The following is a 16,889-nucleotide window of genomic DNA, read 5'->3' as shown; positions in this document are numbered from 1 at the left end:
GAACAGGGGCTGGGAATGTGGCTTAGTGGCAGAGTGCTTGCCTACCATGCATGAAGCCCTGGGTTCAATTCCTCAATACCACATATACAGAAAAAGTTGAAAGTGGTGCTGTGGCTCAAGTGATAGAGTGCTAACCCTAAGGAAAAGCAGCTTGGGGACATTGCTCAGGCCCCGAGTTCAAGTCCCAGGACTGGCAAAAAAAAAAAAAAATAAAAGAGTAGCCAATGTATTTTCAGTAGTTTATGTTACGGGCTAAAGGAAATTCAGATTTCTTCTACTTTATGGTTATAGTGCAACTCAGCTATGATAGATATACAGATATATTTTAGGTTAGCATAAGAAAGGGTTTAGAAAAAAATTCCTAGGACTGACAGTTCTGTGGTTCAGAAGTAAAAGAATATTTAAAATTTAATTTCAGGGCTGAGAATGTGGACTAGTGGTAGAGTGCTTGCTTCACATACATGTAGCCCTGGGTTCGATTCCTCAGCACCACATATACAGAAAAGGCCAGTAGTAGCGCTGTGGGCAGAGTGCTAGCCTTGAGCAAAAGAAGCCAGGGACAGTGCTCAGGACCTGAGTTCAAGCCCCAGGAGTGGCAAAAAAAAAAAAAAGAATTTCATCCATTTGCAGATTGAGTTTTGTCTTAAGTTAGTAGTTAAGGTTGGGATTGTCATGTCATGATGACCGAGGATGGTCTACTGCCTGAAGATCACACAAAGACAGTCTGAACTAAATGGAGATTCTGAGGTTTCCCTGTTTATTAAGTAGTATGTTATGGACTTTGGGCAGTGCCTGACCTGCCTTCTGAGAGTTCCCTGATGAGAATGTCGGTCTTCTCAGTGATGTATTTCAGCTGTCAAAAGTACTTAAGATGCCTGTGCTGGTGGCTCATGCCTGTAATCCTAGCTACTCAGAGGCTGAAATCTGAGGAGCACAGTCCAAAGCCAGCATGGGAAATAAAGTCTTTGAGACTCTTACTTACAATTAACTACCCAAAATGTGGGACTTGTGATAAGGCTCAACTGGTAGAGTACTAGTTATGAGTTAAAAAGTTGAGAAAGAGGACAAGGCCCTTAGTTCAAAGCCCAGTAGCACTGCATGCGTGCACACACACTTCTAAGAATCTACTTACCATTAGATAATTCTTCCTGATATACTTAGACCCTGGCCTGGAAGTGGCAACTGCTCTAGTTCTCGGGAACTAGATGAGAAAATGGGGAGGCCGGCAGGCTACAGATCCATGGGCAGTGATGGCTAGTGCCAGCCAGAAGCTGGAAACAAGTATTGACAGTAGCTTGTTCTGGTGTCTTCACATTGTGTCTTTATGTTGTATTTCTTAGAGCTAGTGATGTGTGCATATGTTTCTCAGTAGTAGTAACATCCCGTGAAAGAATAATGTTTGGAAATGTGTCATGGAGATCTTACTAAATGATACACTTTCTTTTGCATTGCCTTTCAGAATGAAGGCCATAGAGAGTCCCAACAAGGATGATGATACCCAGTGGCTGACCTACTGGGTAGTATATGGTGTGTTCAGCATTGCCGAATTCTTCTCTGATCTCTTCCTCTCCTGGTTCCCCTTCTACTACATGCTAAAGGTACATTGGCTTTTAAATTGCTGTTTCCTTCCACAATCTTTGATTACAAATAAGATAGGATTCCAAGTCCACTTTCTTTTATGTATTGTCTAGGAAATAGCCAAAGCAATTCTGTGTTCAAGATGTGTTTAGTAATAGTAAAGGTTGTAATAAACATACTACAACCAAGGACAAGTACTGGTGTTAGTTTGCTAAGTTTGCATCTTCATGAAATGTCCACATGTGAGTAGAAGCACTGTAAATTTCAGCAGGTTATCAGTTATTCATGGTGAGAGGCAGGAATCATTATTTCTAGAAGAAAAAAAGTTTGGAGGAAGATGTACAGTTATCTCTTTCAGAAAGTCACTGCAGTGACTTTGGCAGTTGGAGTAGCTGGGGATCAGCTCTTCCAAACCTTATGTTGGCCCAGGACTAACTAGCCTTAATTGTTAGCATTTGTGGAAATGGGAAAAGAAGTTTAAACTCATTCCTAATGGGACTTCTGATTTGTACTAGGGGTGAGTGAATATGAAAAAGTTCATGACTTATAGTGGCTATTTTTTACTAAGTGGAACAGGCTGTCTTCAGATGATTCAAGTATCTTCCAAACAAGTCTTACTTCGCATTGGTTGGTATGATGTGAACAATGCAGACTGTATACTGAACATCTAGAGAAGGTACATGTCTAGCCTTGAAGGGTTGTCTTCTTTCCCTTCTTACTTTTTCTATTGGTATTCATTTTTTTCATGTTTTTAGGATATATATTCTGGTATTTTACACATTCAAGGTAGAATAATCTCTTGTTTGACTTACAGTCATGAATCATGAAGTATTCATTTTTAATAAAGGCTATACATGACATGAAAATTCAAATAATTCTGTAAGATTTTTTTAAAGAAAAACCAATTCTGCATCTTTCCATCTTCAGTTTACTTATGGCAATTAATCTTGCTTTGTTTTTTTTGTTTTTTTTTGGCCAGTCCTGGGGCTTGGTCTCAGTGGCCTGAGCACTGTCCCTGGCTTCTTTTTTGCTCAAGGCTAGCACTCTGCCACTTGAGCCACAGCGCCACTTCTGGCCATTTTTTGTATATGTGGTGCTGGGGAATCGAACCCAGGGCCTCATGTATATGAGGTAGGCACTCTTGCCACTAGGCCATATCCCCAGCCAGCTTGCTTTGTTTTTAACTTCTGTATGAACAACCAATGCTTTAGTCAACTATTTTTCTGTTTTATACATTAACCCTTGATGCCCACTGACAGTAGAGATTTGTCTTTTTCATTCCTCATCCCTGCCGTAAAATGTCACATTCCTATGCTCTCCTTCCTTCCCTCCCTTTTTCCCTCCCTCCCTCCCTTTTTCCCTCCCTCCCTTTTTCCCTCCCTCTCTCCCGCCCTCTCCCTCCCTCTCGCCCTCTCCTTTCCTCTCTCCCTCTTTCCCTTCCTTCCTCGCTGCCTCCCTTCCCTTTTTTTTTTTTTGTTGGCCCTGACACTTGAATTCTCTGCCCAGTACCTGCATTAGGTAACTGGCATACCTAGACGGAGCCACCTCCCCTCACCTGGCCACACCTCCCCGCCCCCGCCCTAGAGAAGGCATGGGTGGGGAGTGAGTAGCCCCTTCTCTCCGGCCATGCCTCCTCTAGGCCACAGACCAGAAGTTCAGGAATAAACTTTTCTCTTCCTGCCTGAATACCACGTGGTGTTCTTCATCAGCTACCTACTAGAATAAAGCTTACATTAAGTAATAATTAAGAAAAAAAAATTCATTGTGTAGAACATTATGACCTTGCGTCAGACACCAGTGGCTTAGGCCTGTAATCATAACTACTGAGAAAACTGCGACCTGGAAGATCTCAATTTGAAGCTAGCCTGGGCAAAAAAGTCTATCTGACTCCATCTCCAATAAATCAACAAAATGCTAGGCTTGAGGTATGGGCAAATTGACAGAGCACCAGCCAAGCAAGCAAGGTGAGCAAACAAGCCGAGTAGTATAGAGGCCCTGAGTTCAAATCCACGTACCCGCAAAAATGAAACAAAATAAAATTCCCACAGACTTCGAAAATGCTCTTGTAGTTTGAGCACAGTATACATGTGTTATGCTCAAGTCGCGAGAAGACCACCAAGAAGACCACCGAGAGCCAGACGTTCCAAAATGTAAAAGCAAGGCTTTATTCAGGCAAGCTGCAGATCGAGCCTCGTCTTACCCACCAACACAGCAGAGGTTAGGAGGAAGCCCCGAGCTGCGATTGCACAGGGCTTATAAAGGCATAAAACCAAAGTTACAGCAATCAGGTGTTCTCAGGGCTAGAGACATTCCAGAGTGATTAGAGTTAAGCAGGGAGTTTCCTGACTAGATGGGCCCTAATAAGCTCGTTCTGCTAGCCAGGATAATTGGTGGCCTGGGTTTGCTCTCAGGGCCTGCTTATCTCAGGTTTGCGTAGTAAAGTGAGGCCTGACTTCAAAATGGTTTTAGTCTGGCTCTTCACATATAGTGTTCCTATAGTTTATTTCCTTTGCAACAAATCATTTTTATTTACAGGACCTATTTAAAATATCCTTATTATTTCAGTTTGTGCTACATAGTCTATGTGTTTGTGAACTTTTTTTTGTGCCAGTATTGTGGCTTGAACCTGGTTTAAAAAAATTAAAATGCATATTTTATTTACCTAATTGTTTGGGATAAATTGGGGCTATGATAAATCTATTTTAAATATATGTATTTATTTGTTTAATTTTTTTAAGTAGTTGTACATACGGGCTTGGTTTTTAGAGTCTCCCTAACTTTTTAAACTGGCCTCTTAAAGTATCTGGAATTGCTGGTGTGAATCAGCAAACAATAGGCAATAGTTCCTTACTAACTGAAAGATTATAACCTAACAATTCTATTTTAAGGAAATAATTCACAATGCAAAAGGATATTCATTATACCAATTTTTGTTATATCTACAAATGATCAACTGAAGGATCCATCAACTAACAGTATATCAACATAGTTAAGTGGAATGAACAGGCCCATATGTATTTAGAAGTTGATTCACAATTTTTTTTTAATTTATTTTTTTGCTGGTCCTGGAGCATACACTTAGGGCCTAAGCACTGTCCCTTAACCTCTTTGTGCTCAAGGGTAGTGCTCTGCCACTGAGTCACACCACCACTTCCTGCTTTTTTAAAGTAGTTTAATGGAGATAAGAGTCTCATGGCCTGTTCTGCCCAGGCTAGCTTTAAACAACAAACCTCAGATCTCAGCCTCCCAGTAGCTAGGATTACAGGTATGAGCCACTGGTGCCTGGCTTTACCTATATCCCTATTGAGAAATGAATATCTATATTCCTTATTGCAATGCGTCGCCTTCATTTTAAATCATTTTCTACATTTATTTCTAGAATAAGATTGCGTAAATTCTGGCAGGTTTCAAACCTGATCCAGATTGTCACCTATACTGTTCCTCCCATTGACAAAGAACATGAATTTCTCTTTTAAGTCATTGTAGAAGTTCAAAAACAGATTTAAAAAAAAACATTCCCCTTACTGTGTTCACGTTAGCTCTTATGTATACAGGTTGGGCAGTTGTTTTTGTTTATTTTTTTCCTTGAGATAGCATCTCACTGTGTTACCCAAGCTGGCTTCAAACTCTTGGGCTACAGTGATCTTTGTGTTTGGGCCTTGTGTTTGGGCACAGACATGTGTCACTGTACCCAGCTTAAGCATTTGGTTTTAAATTTAGCCTATCACTATATTTGTGACTATATTACAATGCTTTCTTAAGACTGCTTTCTGATAGGAAGTAAATGTTAAAGTATACTTTTTTCCTGACATTAACTCTCAGTTCTGCATAGGATAGTTTGCTATGTGTTAATCATGTTCCTCCCTCTTTTGAAGGAAAATTACATGATGTTAGTACTGGAACCACAGACAGAATTATCCAGCCTGTTTTAATTTATGAATTCTTTGCATCAGTACTAATAGTTACAAGAGTCCAGTTAAAATAGCACTTGCTCTGTGTCTGAACTGCAGTAAGAATGCCCTTATGAGTGCCCTTAGGAGAACTGTCAACTGGAATTTGGAAGCAGCTTAATGATAAAGATGGCTACATTTGTGTGGGTGACTTTAATAAACTTGCTATTCCTGGGCTGTAGAGTAATTACATAGATTAAGAGGAAGGAGTTATGAAAGCTCACAGCTGAATATTGCCATGAGAATTGAACAGTAATTAACTTTGGTTTTAATATAAGAAAATAATTTCATGTGAGAATTGGAAAATGCTAGAGATTTAGGTAGAGCAGTAATTATTTCACTGTCTCAAGACAAGAGTACCAGAAAGTACTAAATTAGCAGTTTGGATTCTAGGGTACAAAGTAATCACACTGAAGAGATACAAAAATGTTGTCACTTGACTGGTCCTGTCTGGAAATCTTGCTTTAATTTATTCAGAAAAGATATCAGCTTGGCTGGATTGTTTCAGAGGTTTTCAATGATAGAAGTTTAGGTGTGCTTTCTAATATGCTTCCCTCAAGTAAGTTAACTTATGACTTTCTTAATACCATACTGGAGAAAAAAAATGGACTCTTAAAGAGAAGAGGCTGATTTACCTAAAGTATGAACAGACCCTCCTCTCCTGATTTTTTAATCTAATGGCTTGATGGCTCTAGTTCTGATGTGGGCATGTGTCTCTCTCTGAGTAATCCATTCCTGAAAAGCAGATATTTGTGAATACCAGCCAGAAACTTGCTGGGTTTTTTATATATATATATATATATATATATTTTTTTTTTTTTTTTTTTGGTATCTTACTATGTTTTCTAGATTGGCCTTGAACTCCTGAGCTCAGATCCTCCTGATAGCCACAATTGCACTTGGGTCCATTATTTTAACGGAAAAAAGTTTAGATGTGTTATATATAGATCATCTGAAACATCCAGTCAATGTATTGCATATTAATAAAACAAAGCAAACTATATCTATGTAAGTAGGAAATATATTAGGTTGCTGAAAACACCTCCTGCTCTCCAATATAATTAATATGGTCGGTAAGAAATGACTGCTTTGTGTATGGTAGTACACAGTACATCCTCCTCTTATCCCCCTTTGGCATGGTGTGTGTTCCACAAGCTGTCCACAAGGTAATCTCAGCACTCAGGACACAGAGGCAGGAGGATCAAGCGTTCTAGACCTGAACTACATAAGGAGACTCAGGACTTTCCCTGCATATATTTTGCTTAATGCAACATATGGAATTTGGGATATGTATTATCATTTCCTCTATAAGTGACCCCATGAAAACATGTGAAACTTGTGCATTAAAAACCTAAAAACTCGGGGCTGGGGATATGGCCTACTAGTGGCAAGAGTGCTTGCCTCATATACATGAGGCCCTGAGTTCGATTCCCCAGCATCACATATACAGAAAACGGCCAGAAGTGGCTCTGTGGCTTAAGTGGCAGAGTGCTAGCCTTGAGCAAAAAGAAGCCAGGGACAGTGCTCAGGCCCTGAGTCCAAGGCCCAGGACTGGCAAAAAAAAAACAAAAACCTAAAAACTACTGGATGCAGGTGCCTCATGCCTGTAATCCTAGCTACTCAGGAAAAGGATCACAGTTTTTAGCCAGCCCAGGAAGAAAAGTCTCCCTGAGACTCTAGCTCCAATTAACTACTCAAAAATGGAAGTGGTGCTGTGACTCCAAATGGTAGAGCACTAGTAGCCTTGAGCAAAAGAGCTCAGGGACAGTGCCCAGGCAAGTACAAGCCCCACAACCAACAAAAAATCAAAAACAAGAAAACAGCCTAAAAGCTGCCAGGAGCTGGGGGCTCGCACCTGTAATCCTAAGGATCACAGTTCAAAGCCAGCCTGGGCAAGAAAGTCTATGAGACTCTTAATTCCAGTTCATTATAGAAAAAGCCACAAGTAGTGTTCAAGTGGTAGAGTGCTAGCCTTGAGCAAAAAGAGCTCAGAGCCTAGGTCCAGATTTCAAGCCCTAGGACTGGCAAAAACAAACTTAAAAGCTTACATTGGGAAATTTTATTTTTATTTTTTTAAATTTACTTATTAATTGAACACAAATTTTTTGACAAGGTGTTGTGCAAAAAGGTACAGTAGGGCAGTGTGTACATTTCTTGTGATATCTTACGCCCTGTTTTTCTATCTCTTCTCTAGGTCAGGTAGACATATATACAATATACAATGTATCAAGAACATATACAATAGCCACGTGGCCACGCCCAAGAAAGTTCGCCTAGGGCTTTAAATGTAATGTCGATATTAGACCATACGTCGACAGTAGTCTTATATGAACGTACATACATAGCTTTTGAGATGTTGTATTCCCCTGAGAGGTCAATTTTTGAGCTTTATATGTTGAGTAATTGTTTGGTTTTAGTTACATACTGTTGGGTCGCTGCCCCAATCCTGTGGGGAATACTATTTGACAAGCAGTTTTTGGTTTCACAGACTTGGTCTCTACTGTCTCTCCGTCTCCCTTTGTTAACAGTCATATATCAGGGAGATCATGCCCCTTTGTTTTCTGTGTTCCAGGCTTGTCTCGCTCAACATTATTTGTTTGAGTTCTGACCATTTCCCTGCGAATAACAATATTTCACCATTCCTAATGGCTATGTAGTATTCCATTGTGTATAAGTACCATATTTTTTGGATCCATTCGTCTGTGGAGGGGCATCTGGGTTGTTTCCATATTTTGGCTATTGTGAATTGTGCCGCGATAAACATGGAAGTACAAATGTCTTTTTGATATCTTGGGGTTTGCTGTTTAGGATAGATGCCTAGGAGTGTTATGGCCGGGTCATAGGGTAGGTCTATATTGAGCTTTTTGAGAAACCTCCATACTGTTCTCCAAAATGGTTGTACTAATTTGCACTCCCACCAACAATGGAGAAGGGTTCCTCTTTGCCCGCACCCCCTCCAGCATTTGTTGTTGCCTGAGTTCAGAGTATAGGCCATTCTAACTGGGGTGAGGTGGTATCTCAGGGTTGTTTTTATTTGCATTTCCTTACATTGGGAAATTTTAACCAGAAAGATGATCTACAGCATCTGCTGTAATTAACCTGGCATTAGTAGGAGGAAATGAAACCTATAAAAATGCAGTCCTCGGGGCTGGGAATATGGCCTAGTGGCAAGAGTGCTTGCCTCATATACATGAAGCTCTGGGTTTGATTCCCCACCACCACATATATAGAAAACGGCCAGAAGTGGTGCTGTGGCTCCAGTGGCAGAGTGCTAGCCTTGAGCAAAAAGAAGCCAGGGACAGTGCTCAGGCCCTGAGTCCAAGGCCCAGGACTGGCCAAATATATATATGCAGTCCTCTATTTTTACTTACTACAGATAGGCAGCTCAGGAAACCAAGGTTCTCTTTGGCAGCCTTCTGATAATTCACTGAGATCTGCTGGTGGCCAACTCTAGGGAGGCTAGAGAAGTTTCTGGGAAAACATAAAATGGAGGGAACTTATACTCTACCTGTACCATCCAACCCCTCACGGAGCATATCTCTAGGACTTCATTGGAGTGATTGGACCTTTAACAACAGAAGTTCCTCGTCTGCTCTTGTATGGAAGGGCACATGGGTGGTTTGTTTCCCACCTTCCCCTTGCAGTGTTGGGAGTGAAGCCCAAAGACTCACATATTGTTAGGCAGGCTCTCTACTCTGAAGTAAACCTTAGCCTGGGATTGGAGATTTTGTGTGTCCGTTCATGTATGTAGTGTTTTGTGGATGGGTAGTATGAATATACTAGATGGCTAGGCTAGTCTGAATCTTCATCCTTCCCTCTCTTGTGGCCAGCCTTTCTCTTCCCCTGTGCTTTCCACACTTGGAAACATCCTGTTTTCCAAGATCTGTGCTTAGTTAACAAGCTTTTCCAGTTCATGAGATGTGAAGGGTAGGAAAAGTAAAATTATAACTTGGAGAGAATAGCATTGAATTGCACTGGGTTGAGTGCTTTGATAAGGAAAGAAGGATGTGTATATGGTTCCTGTAACCTAGAAATTCTAAAACTTGGAAAAAATGAATTTTATTTATAGCTATTATCACTGATTCTTTTGAGTATCGTGTTTTGATACATAATTTTTGTATTTACATATTGACTAATTATAAATTACTGTTCCCTATTGTAATTATGTGTGTAAGTATTCCATTACTTTGAGTTTCAAGTAGTAAAAGGAGTGTTACAGAGTGTTTAAATACTGTTGGTCCTGGGCTTTGCTCTTACTCTACTTAAAACTAATAAATGTTGCTGGGTACCTGTGGCCCATGCCTGTAATCCTAGCTACTGAAGAGGCTGAGACCTGAGAATCACAGTTGGAAGCCAGGCCAGGAAGGAAAGTCTGAGAGACTCTTTAGCTCTAATTAACCACCAGGAAACCAGAGGTAGCGTTGTGCCGGGCTTCCCTCTACCCCCCCCCCCCCATCCATGTGGGGGGGTCCTGGGCGTGTCCGCCTCTTCCTGTGGTCCTCGCCGGCTCTCTCGCGTCCCCTGTAGGGGGACGTCCCCCACTAGGGATTATAATCGCGGGAGCGGAGACCCCAGGTAGCCTCAGCTCGCGTGTGGTCGCGGGACCCCTGCCCCCTTCCCATCTCAAGGAAGACACAGACGTGTGGGTGTCCCGGAGGAAGCCTCGTGGGCGTTCTGGTTTCATAAAGGGAGGGGCCAACAATTTATACCCCAAAGGCGGGCGCAGGAGAGGGGCTACTGGATATTAACGTTTGAACTTCCTCTATGGGCCGAGACCACAGCCCCCCAAGGACCGGGGTTCTGGGGTCCCCGCCATTACACACGTGGCCGAGACTGAAGGCGGGCGGGACTACCTTCCACACTGCCCCAGGGCTCTAAGGGAGCCCTCGTCGCCCTTCCCCCCCTGAAGGCCAAGCTGAATCCCCAACAGAGTTGTGGTTTAATTGGTAGAGTACTAGACTTGAGAAAAAAAGCTAAGGGACAGTATCCAGACCCTGAGTTTAAGCCCCGGGTCTGGCACAACAGCAACAACAAAAAAACACTAACAAATATTGGTCAAAGGCGCATTTTTTTAAACAAAGCCCCTAGTATGTTAATGAGTATTCCAAATAGGTTTTTTTAAACAGAGTTGTAACAAAGTAGATTAAAACAAATTCAAAGGCTACTTTAGAGTAGGTTGAATTAGGTTATTAAGAACTTATACCGCTAGTAAGTGGTAGAACCAGGATTGGGACCAGTTTTTGTGAGTCTATTTTCTTATCCCCTCTGTACTATGCTAAGTCTTATAAACACTGTTTTTTGCTAGGTACAGTTGACCATGCTTGTTATCCTAGCTGCTGAGGAAGCTGAGGTTGAAATGGAAAAGGCCATTTGAACTCAGGAGTTTGAGGTCAGCTTGGGCAATATAACAATACTCACTTCTTAAAGAATAAAAACAAAAAAACTCTGTTGGGTGGAAAAAATTCTGTCTTTAGATCAAGATTTTAAATTTTATATTCTTTGTTCTGTATTCTTGCTAATTTCCAGTTTCAGATAGAAGTGTTAAAATATACAATTATACCTATATGTAAAACACTGACTTAATTTTACATATTTTAAAACTATTTGGGAAGTGTATATAACTATAATCTAAATATATATTAAAGTTACCAAATTACACAATTACACAAAGATACATATAATTTTATTACAGTATTCATGAAGTTATTTTAAAATTTTCAAAAAAATGTATAAATTCAAGAATTTGTCTTGATGGTTTGTTTTTCTTACCTCCCTCCCTCCCCTCCCTCCCTCCCTCCCTTCCTTCCTTCCTCCCTTCCTCCCTCCCTCCCTTCCTTCTCTTCCCTGTCCTTCCCCTCCCTCCCCTTCATCCTTTCTTTCACCAGTCCTGGACTCAAAGGCCTGAGCACTGTCTCTGGCTTCTTTTTGCTCATGGCTACTATTCTACCACTTGAGCCACAGCGCCACCTCCGGCTTTTTCTGTTTATGTGGTGCTGAGGAATTGAACCCAGGGCTTGACCCATGCTAGGCAAGCACTGTACCCACTAAGCTCCATTCCCAGCTCCTTATTCTAGTTTTTATATTTTTGTTAGTAATGTTTATTATTACTGTATGAGCTATTTTGGGAGATGTTGTTTGATAATTTTAAGTATACTTATATATGCGTGTAAATATATTCTTGCTTAGCGTGTATATGTATATGTGTGTATATAGTGTATATGTATGGAGTGTATACAGTATACACACACACACACAATACACACTACTTACTAAGCCAGTAATAGCAGTTAACATGTTATGCATCACTAGAAGCAGCAGCTTTTCCAGGTTCTGTAGTCAGCTAAAAAAGATTATGCAAACATTAGCATACCTTTTTTTTTTTTTTTAAGGTAGTTGAGTGTAGTAGATTAAGCCTGCAATCCTAACTACTTGGCAGGTAGATACCAGGGGGTCACAATCACAGTCCAGGCTGGCCCAGGCATAAAATTTGTGAAACTCCGTCTTAACTAGGTACATTGGGGTGTGTGTATGTGTGTTACTCCAGAGACTAAGAGAAACACAAATTGGAGGATCAGAGTCAGTGCATATAGGGGGACCCTATCTCAAAAATAACACAAAAGGGGCTGTTAGAACACCTGCCTAGCAAGCGTGAGGCCCTGAGTTCAAATCTTCATAGCTTCTCAATCATCTGGAAAGAAAAGTTACAGAGTAACATCATTAAAACAGCAGGGGCTGGGAATGTGGCTTCGTGGTAGAGTGCTTGCCTCCTATACATGAAACTCACTCTGGGTTCGATTCCCTAGCCCCACATATATAGAAAACAGCCAGAAGTAGTGTGCTGTGGCTCAAGTGGCAAGAGTGCTAGCCTTGAGCAAAAAGAAGCCAGGGACAGTGCTCAGGGCCTGAGTTCGAGCCCCAAGACTGGCAAAAAAATAAATTAAAAAAAAGTTACAAAAAGCTGTAAAGGGCTGGGAATATGGCCTAGTGGCAAGAGAGCCTGCCTTGTATACATGAAGCCCTGGGTTCAATTCCCCAGTACCACATATATGGAAAATGGCCAGAAGTGGCGCTGTGGCTCAAGTGGCAGAGTGCTAGCCTTGAGCAAAAGGAAGCCAGGGACAGTGCTCAGGCCCTGAGTCCAAGGCCCAGGACTGGCCAAAAAAAAAAAAAAAAAAAAAAGCTGTAAATAAAATAATAAAAGCTCTTGGACCTGGCATGCTTCTTGCCTTTTTAAGTTGTTGGTTTTTTTTCTGACCAGCTCATTAGTAGTCCTGTTTTTCATCTAAGGAAGTCTATATACTAATGAGTCTGCAGAAAACACTGGAAATGTACTAGAGAATTACTAGACTCAACACCCGTCACAACAGTAATGGGTAGGGTGGATTCTCAGGATGTTCCTTGCTCTCCCCTAACGAGTTCTGGCTCTGTTCTGTGCAGTGTGGCTTCCTGTTGTGGTGCATGGCCCCGAGCCCTTCTAACGGGGCAGAACTGCTCTACAGGCGCATCATCCGTCCTTTCTTCCTGAAGCACCAGTCCCAGGTAGACAGTGTGGTGCAGGACCTGAAAGACAAAGCCAAAGAGACTGCAGATGCCATCACTAAAGAAGGTAAGACTCAGGGACCACTAGGTTATCATGTGATACACTAGGATTAAATACCAGGCTTCTTGTAGTCCTTGCCCTCTCAGCTTTCATTCAGTCAAATGCCAAGGCCCTTAAATGGATTTATTTTTTTTTATTTTTTGGTCATAGGGCTTGAATTCAGGACCTGGGCACTGTCCCTGATTTCTTTTGCTCAAGGCTAGCCTTTACCACTTTGAGCCATAGCTCCACTTCCAGTTTTTGAGTGGTTAATTGGAGATGAGTCTCTTGGGGACTTTTCTGCCCAGGCTGACTTGGAATCATGATCCTTGAATCTCAGGTTCCTGAGTAGTATTATAGGTATAAGCCACCTGCACCAGCAGGGATTATTAGGAAAAATCACTTCCTTACTGTAGGCAGAGATTCATCTTTAATTATGTATAAATACAGTCTTTGATTCAGACCAGGTTGAGCTATTTAGTGTGCTGTTCAGATTGATTTTGCCCAGCTCCCTTGACTTGAGTAGGACAGGTTTAGTTAGGTAGGGGAAAATAGTTCTAGACATATGTTTGAGGTATCTTTAAGGTAATACAGAGTAGTGAAATAGCCAGTTGGATAAAGACATGAGTTCAGGAATAAGGTCTGGAATGGAGAGACAAGCGATTAGAAGTAATCAGCCAAGTAGACGGATAGGGAAAGGCCAACTGAGGTAGCAAGAAAACCACGAGAGTGTGGTATCCTTGGGGCCAAGTGAAAGAGGAAGAAGGAATCCCTTGTGTCACGTGCTGATGAAGACTGGGTAAGTGAAATGAAGACTGACAGCTGACTACTGAATTTAGCAAAGAGAGAGGCACTAGTTACCTTCAGAAAAATGATTTGGTGGCATGCAAGAATTTGAGAGAAATGGGAGAAAATACATAAGAGAATAGATAACTCAGGAATAGAACAGGGCTGTAACTGGAAGAAAGAATTGAAGTCTGGAGAATATTTAAACTTTCAAATTCAGGTAGGAGGAACAAAACATGTTTGAAAATCAATGGGAGAGATCCAGAAGTGAGCAAAAGATGTTGATTTGTGGTTCTTGAGAGCACAGTTGTATAAAAGCCCTTTTATAATCCAGTGTTAGGCTCTATAATGCCAGGAGAGGAACTGACTGGAATACTTTATGTAACAGAAGAGAAGTCAAGTGTTACGGGCAGAGATGCTTGATAGGCGGGTATGTGTTATTAGGAGCTAGTGAGACGTGATACTCTGATTACTTCAAATTTCTCAGTGAAGTAGGAAGAAAGAAAGGAGGTGATGGTGAAAATGGAGAGGTATGTATTATTAAGAAAGACTGAAAAATTTTCTGTAAGGGTCAGGTAAATACTTGAGGCGTTATGGGGCCTTCAAGTTTCTCTTGCAACTTCTCAAGTTTTCTCACTGGTGTGAAAAGGTCTTCACATACATAAGGATTGTTTGGGGGCCCCTTTAGGACAGTAGGGGAAAGTCATGTGATGGTCAGAGATGAAGGCCCACTTGACATTTGTGGTTATAAATTTAAAGTGAAACCAGTTTGTGTTTTCTCCAGCTATATTCATCTACACATTAGCTACAGAGCAAGGAGAAAGTTGTGTCAAGTTTGTATATTTAGGCAAATGAATGTTTGGTGATGACACTTAAGCTGGGCAGGAGGGAAATGTGGGAGTAGGGCTCTGAATGGATAATAGAGGGAGTGAGCTACAAAGATAATAGGTGAAGGTTGGGAGTGAGATGCTTAACAAACACAATTGTGGAGGGCCTGTGCTTGTTTATAGTGGCTAGGCTGGAAAAGTGGCTTAGAGTGCTTGCCTAGCATGCATGAAACTCTGGGTTTGATTCCTCGGTCCCACATAAACAGAAAAAGCCAGAAGTGGTGCTGTGGCTCAAGTGGCAGAGTGCTAGCCTTGAGCAAAAAGAAGCCAGGGACAGTGCTCAGGCCCTGAGTTGAAGCCCCGGGACCAGCAGGGGCGAGGGGGGGGGAGTGAGTAAAATGAAAGTTTAATTGTACAATGCTGAAAGTAGGACAGAGGGCTGGGCCCCAGTGACTCACGCTTATAATCCTATAATCTCTGGTGCCTGAGACCTGAGGATCTTGGTTTGAAGACTGCCTGGGCAGTCCAAAAAAAACTACCTTCAAAAACCTGGAAATAGTGAACTAGCCTTGAGCAAAAAGAAGCTAGGAGATAATGTCCAGGCCCTGAATTTAAGCCCCAGGACAGGCACACACAGGCACATGCGCGTGCATGCGCACACACATGCAGGACAGAGGGCCGATAGTCTTAAGTGACACTGTCACAGAGAGGTGGGGCTAGGTTACTTTCAGTGATTTTGTTCAGTGCCACCCTTAGCAAAAAGGCTAATGGACCACTTTTAGGCCTTGAGTTCAAGCCTGGGAACTAGCCAAAAAAAAAGTATTTTTCAAGTCTTCAGGATCTGTGCTCTGAAGGAAGTGCCTTATCTGTTTCCTGGAAACCCCTCTTAGACCTGACCACAAACTTCAGTATACTGTCAACTGCACACAAGTCATCCAAGCATTGTTCTCTACTAGCTACATCAGACACTGAGCTTTTTTTTTTTGGCCAGTCCTGGGACCTGGGCTCAGGCCTGAGCACTGTCCCTGGCTTCTTCTTGCTCAAGGCTAGCACTCTGCCACTTGAGCCACAGCGCCACTTCTGGCCATTTTCTGTATATGTGGTGCTGGGGAATTGAACCCAGGGCCTCATGTATAAGAGGCAAGCACTCTTGCCACTAAGCCATATCCCCAGCCCGACACTGAGCTTTTTATTACACAAAGTTTTGATATAATTTTACTTCCTTCCAAACAGCCAAGAAAGCTACTGTGAACTTGCTGGGTGAAGAAAAGAAAAGCACCTAAACCCTGACTCCGTCGAGTTTTCCTGCCCTCTGTACCTTTTTAGAGCTTGATGTTATATTAGGGACTGTGGCATAGTCATTTTAATAATGTTGCCTTGGAAACATTTTTGATATATATAAAGAATGGAATGTGTTATGTGTTTTAATTTTATTGTCTGTATGCATAGGAAGCATTTTAATTTAAACTTAATGCAGTGGGCAATATCTAAAGTTTTGAAAATATATTTTGCCTCTGTGTAGGAAAGTAGGAAAAGACAAATGTCCTACCCTGCAGGAAATACAAAACTAAAAATAAAATTACGTATCCCACAGGCTTTGTATTTTACTGGGTTCATTCTGCATGCATTTTCTCTATACTTAATATTTAGGAAAATCTTTATGGTTCTACTTAATGTAATGGTTCAATTTCATATAATTCTGAAGTGTTTTAATGTGTCTGCATAGGTAGATATATAGTTACAGGAAATTGTTACTATAGCACAGTTATTTTGGGGAAGGGTCTTACAGAAGGTTACCTATGAAATTTATAATTCCTGTACAATAAAACTACATGCTAAAAACTGAAGATAGTATGTTTGCTGGCATGATCCTCTAAGGTCTTCAGAAAATTAGAATAATGAGTAATATTCAAATAAACATAAGTGAGGTTAAATGGAGGATGGACTAGTTGTTTTTTTCTAACAATGTGGACCTGAATTCCAGAAAAACTTTGTAGCTCAGTTAGTCACTCTAATGGTAAATGGAGAAGCTTATACATGTACTAGTAATCTATAGCCCTCAGTTCCCTGTAGAAATAGTAATATTGTCTTTTCTGCTTAAAAGCTTTGGATTTGTCTGTCTGTTTTTATGATGCTAATTTTGAAACCGTTTCTACTAAGTAATATATT

General features: G+C 41.3%; 1 protein-coding gene and 1 long non-coding RNA gene across 2 annotated transcripts in view; one reads left to right on the top strand and one right to left on the bottom strand.

The window, feature by feature from the left end:
• The window catches only part of Reep5 (receptor accessory protein 5), a 30,046-nt gene extending 13,764 nt beyond the window's left edge, over positions 1 to 16,282 (top strand). The window contains exons 3-5 of the mRNA XM_048331288.1: positions 1,460 to 1,598; positions 12,966 to 13,134; positions 15,954 to 16,282. Of these exons, the coding sequence (XP_048187245.1) occupies positions 1,460 to 1,598; positions 12,966 to 13,134; positions 15,954 to 16,003 (358 nt within the window). The 3' untranslated portion in view covers positions 16,004 to 16,282. The remainder of the gene's footprint in view (positions 1 to 1,459; positions 1,599 to 12,965; positions 13,135 to 15,953) is intronic.
• LOC125339916 lies at positions 6,358 to 7,154 on the bottom strand. Its single transcript, XR_007208657.1, has 2 exons — positions 7,102 to 7,154; positions 6,358 to 6,879 (listed from the first exon to the last, which is right to left on the bottom strand). It is a non-coding gene; the product is annotated as an uncharacterized LOC125339916 (long non-coding RNA).
• Positions 16,283 to 16,889: the final 607 nt, after the last annotated feature.

This window comes from Perognathus longimembris, chromosome 22, assembly GCF_023159225.1.
Source record: "Perognathus longimembris pacificus isolate PPM17 chromosome 22, ASM2315922v1, whole genome shotgun sequence".
Classification (NCBI taxonomy): Eukaryota; Metazoa; Chordata; class Mammalia; order Rodentia; family Heteromyidae; genus Perognathus; species Perognathus longimembris.
The sequence above is the reverse complement of the archived record's forward strand: the minus strand, read 5'-3'. Positions and strand labels throughout refer to the sequence as shown.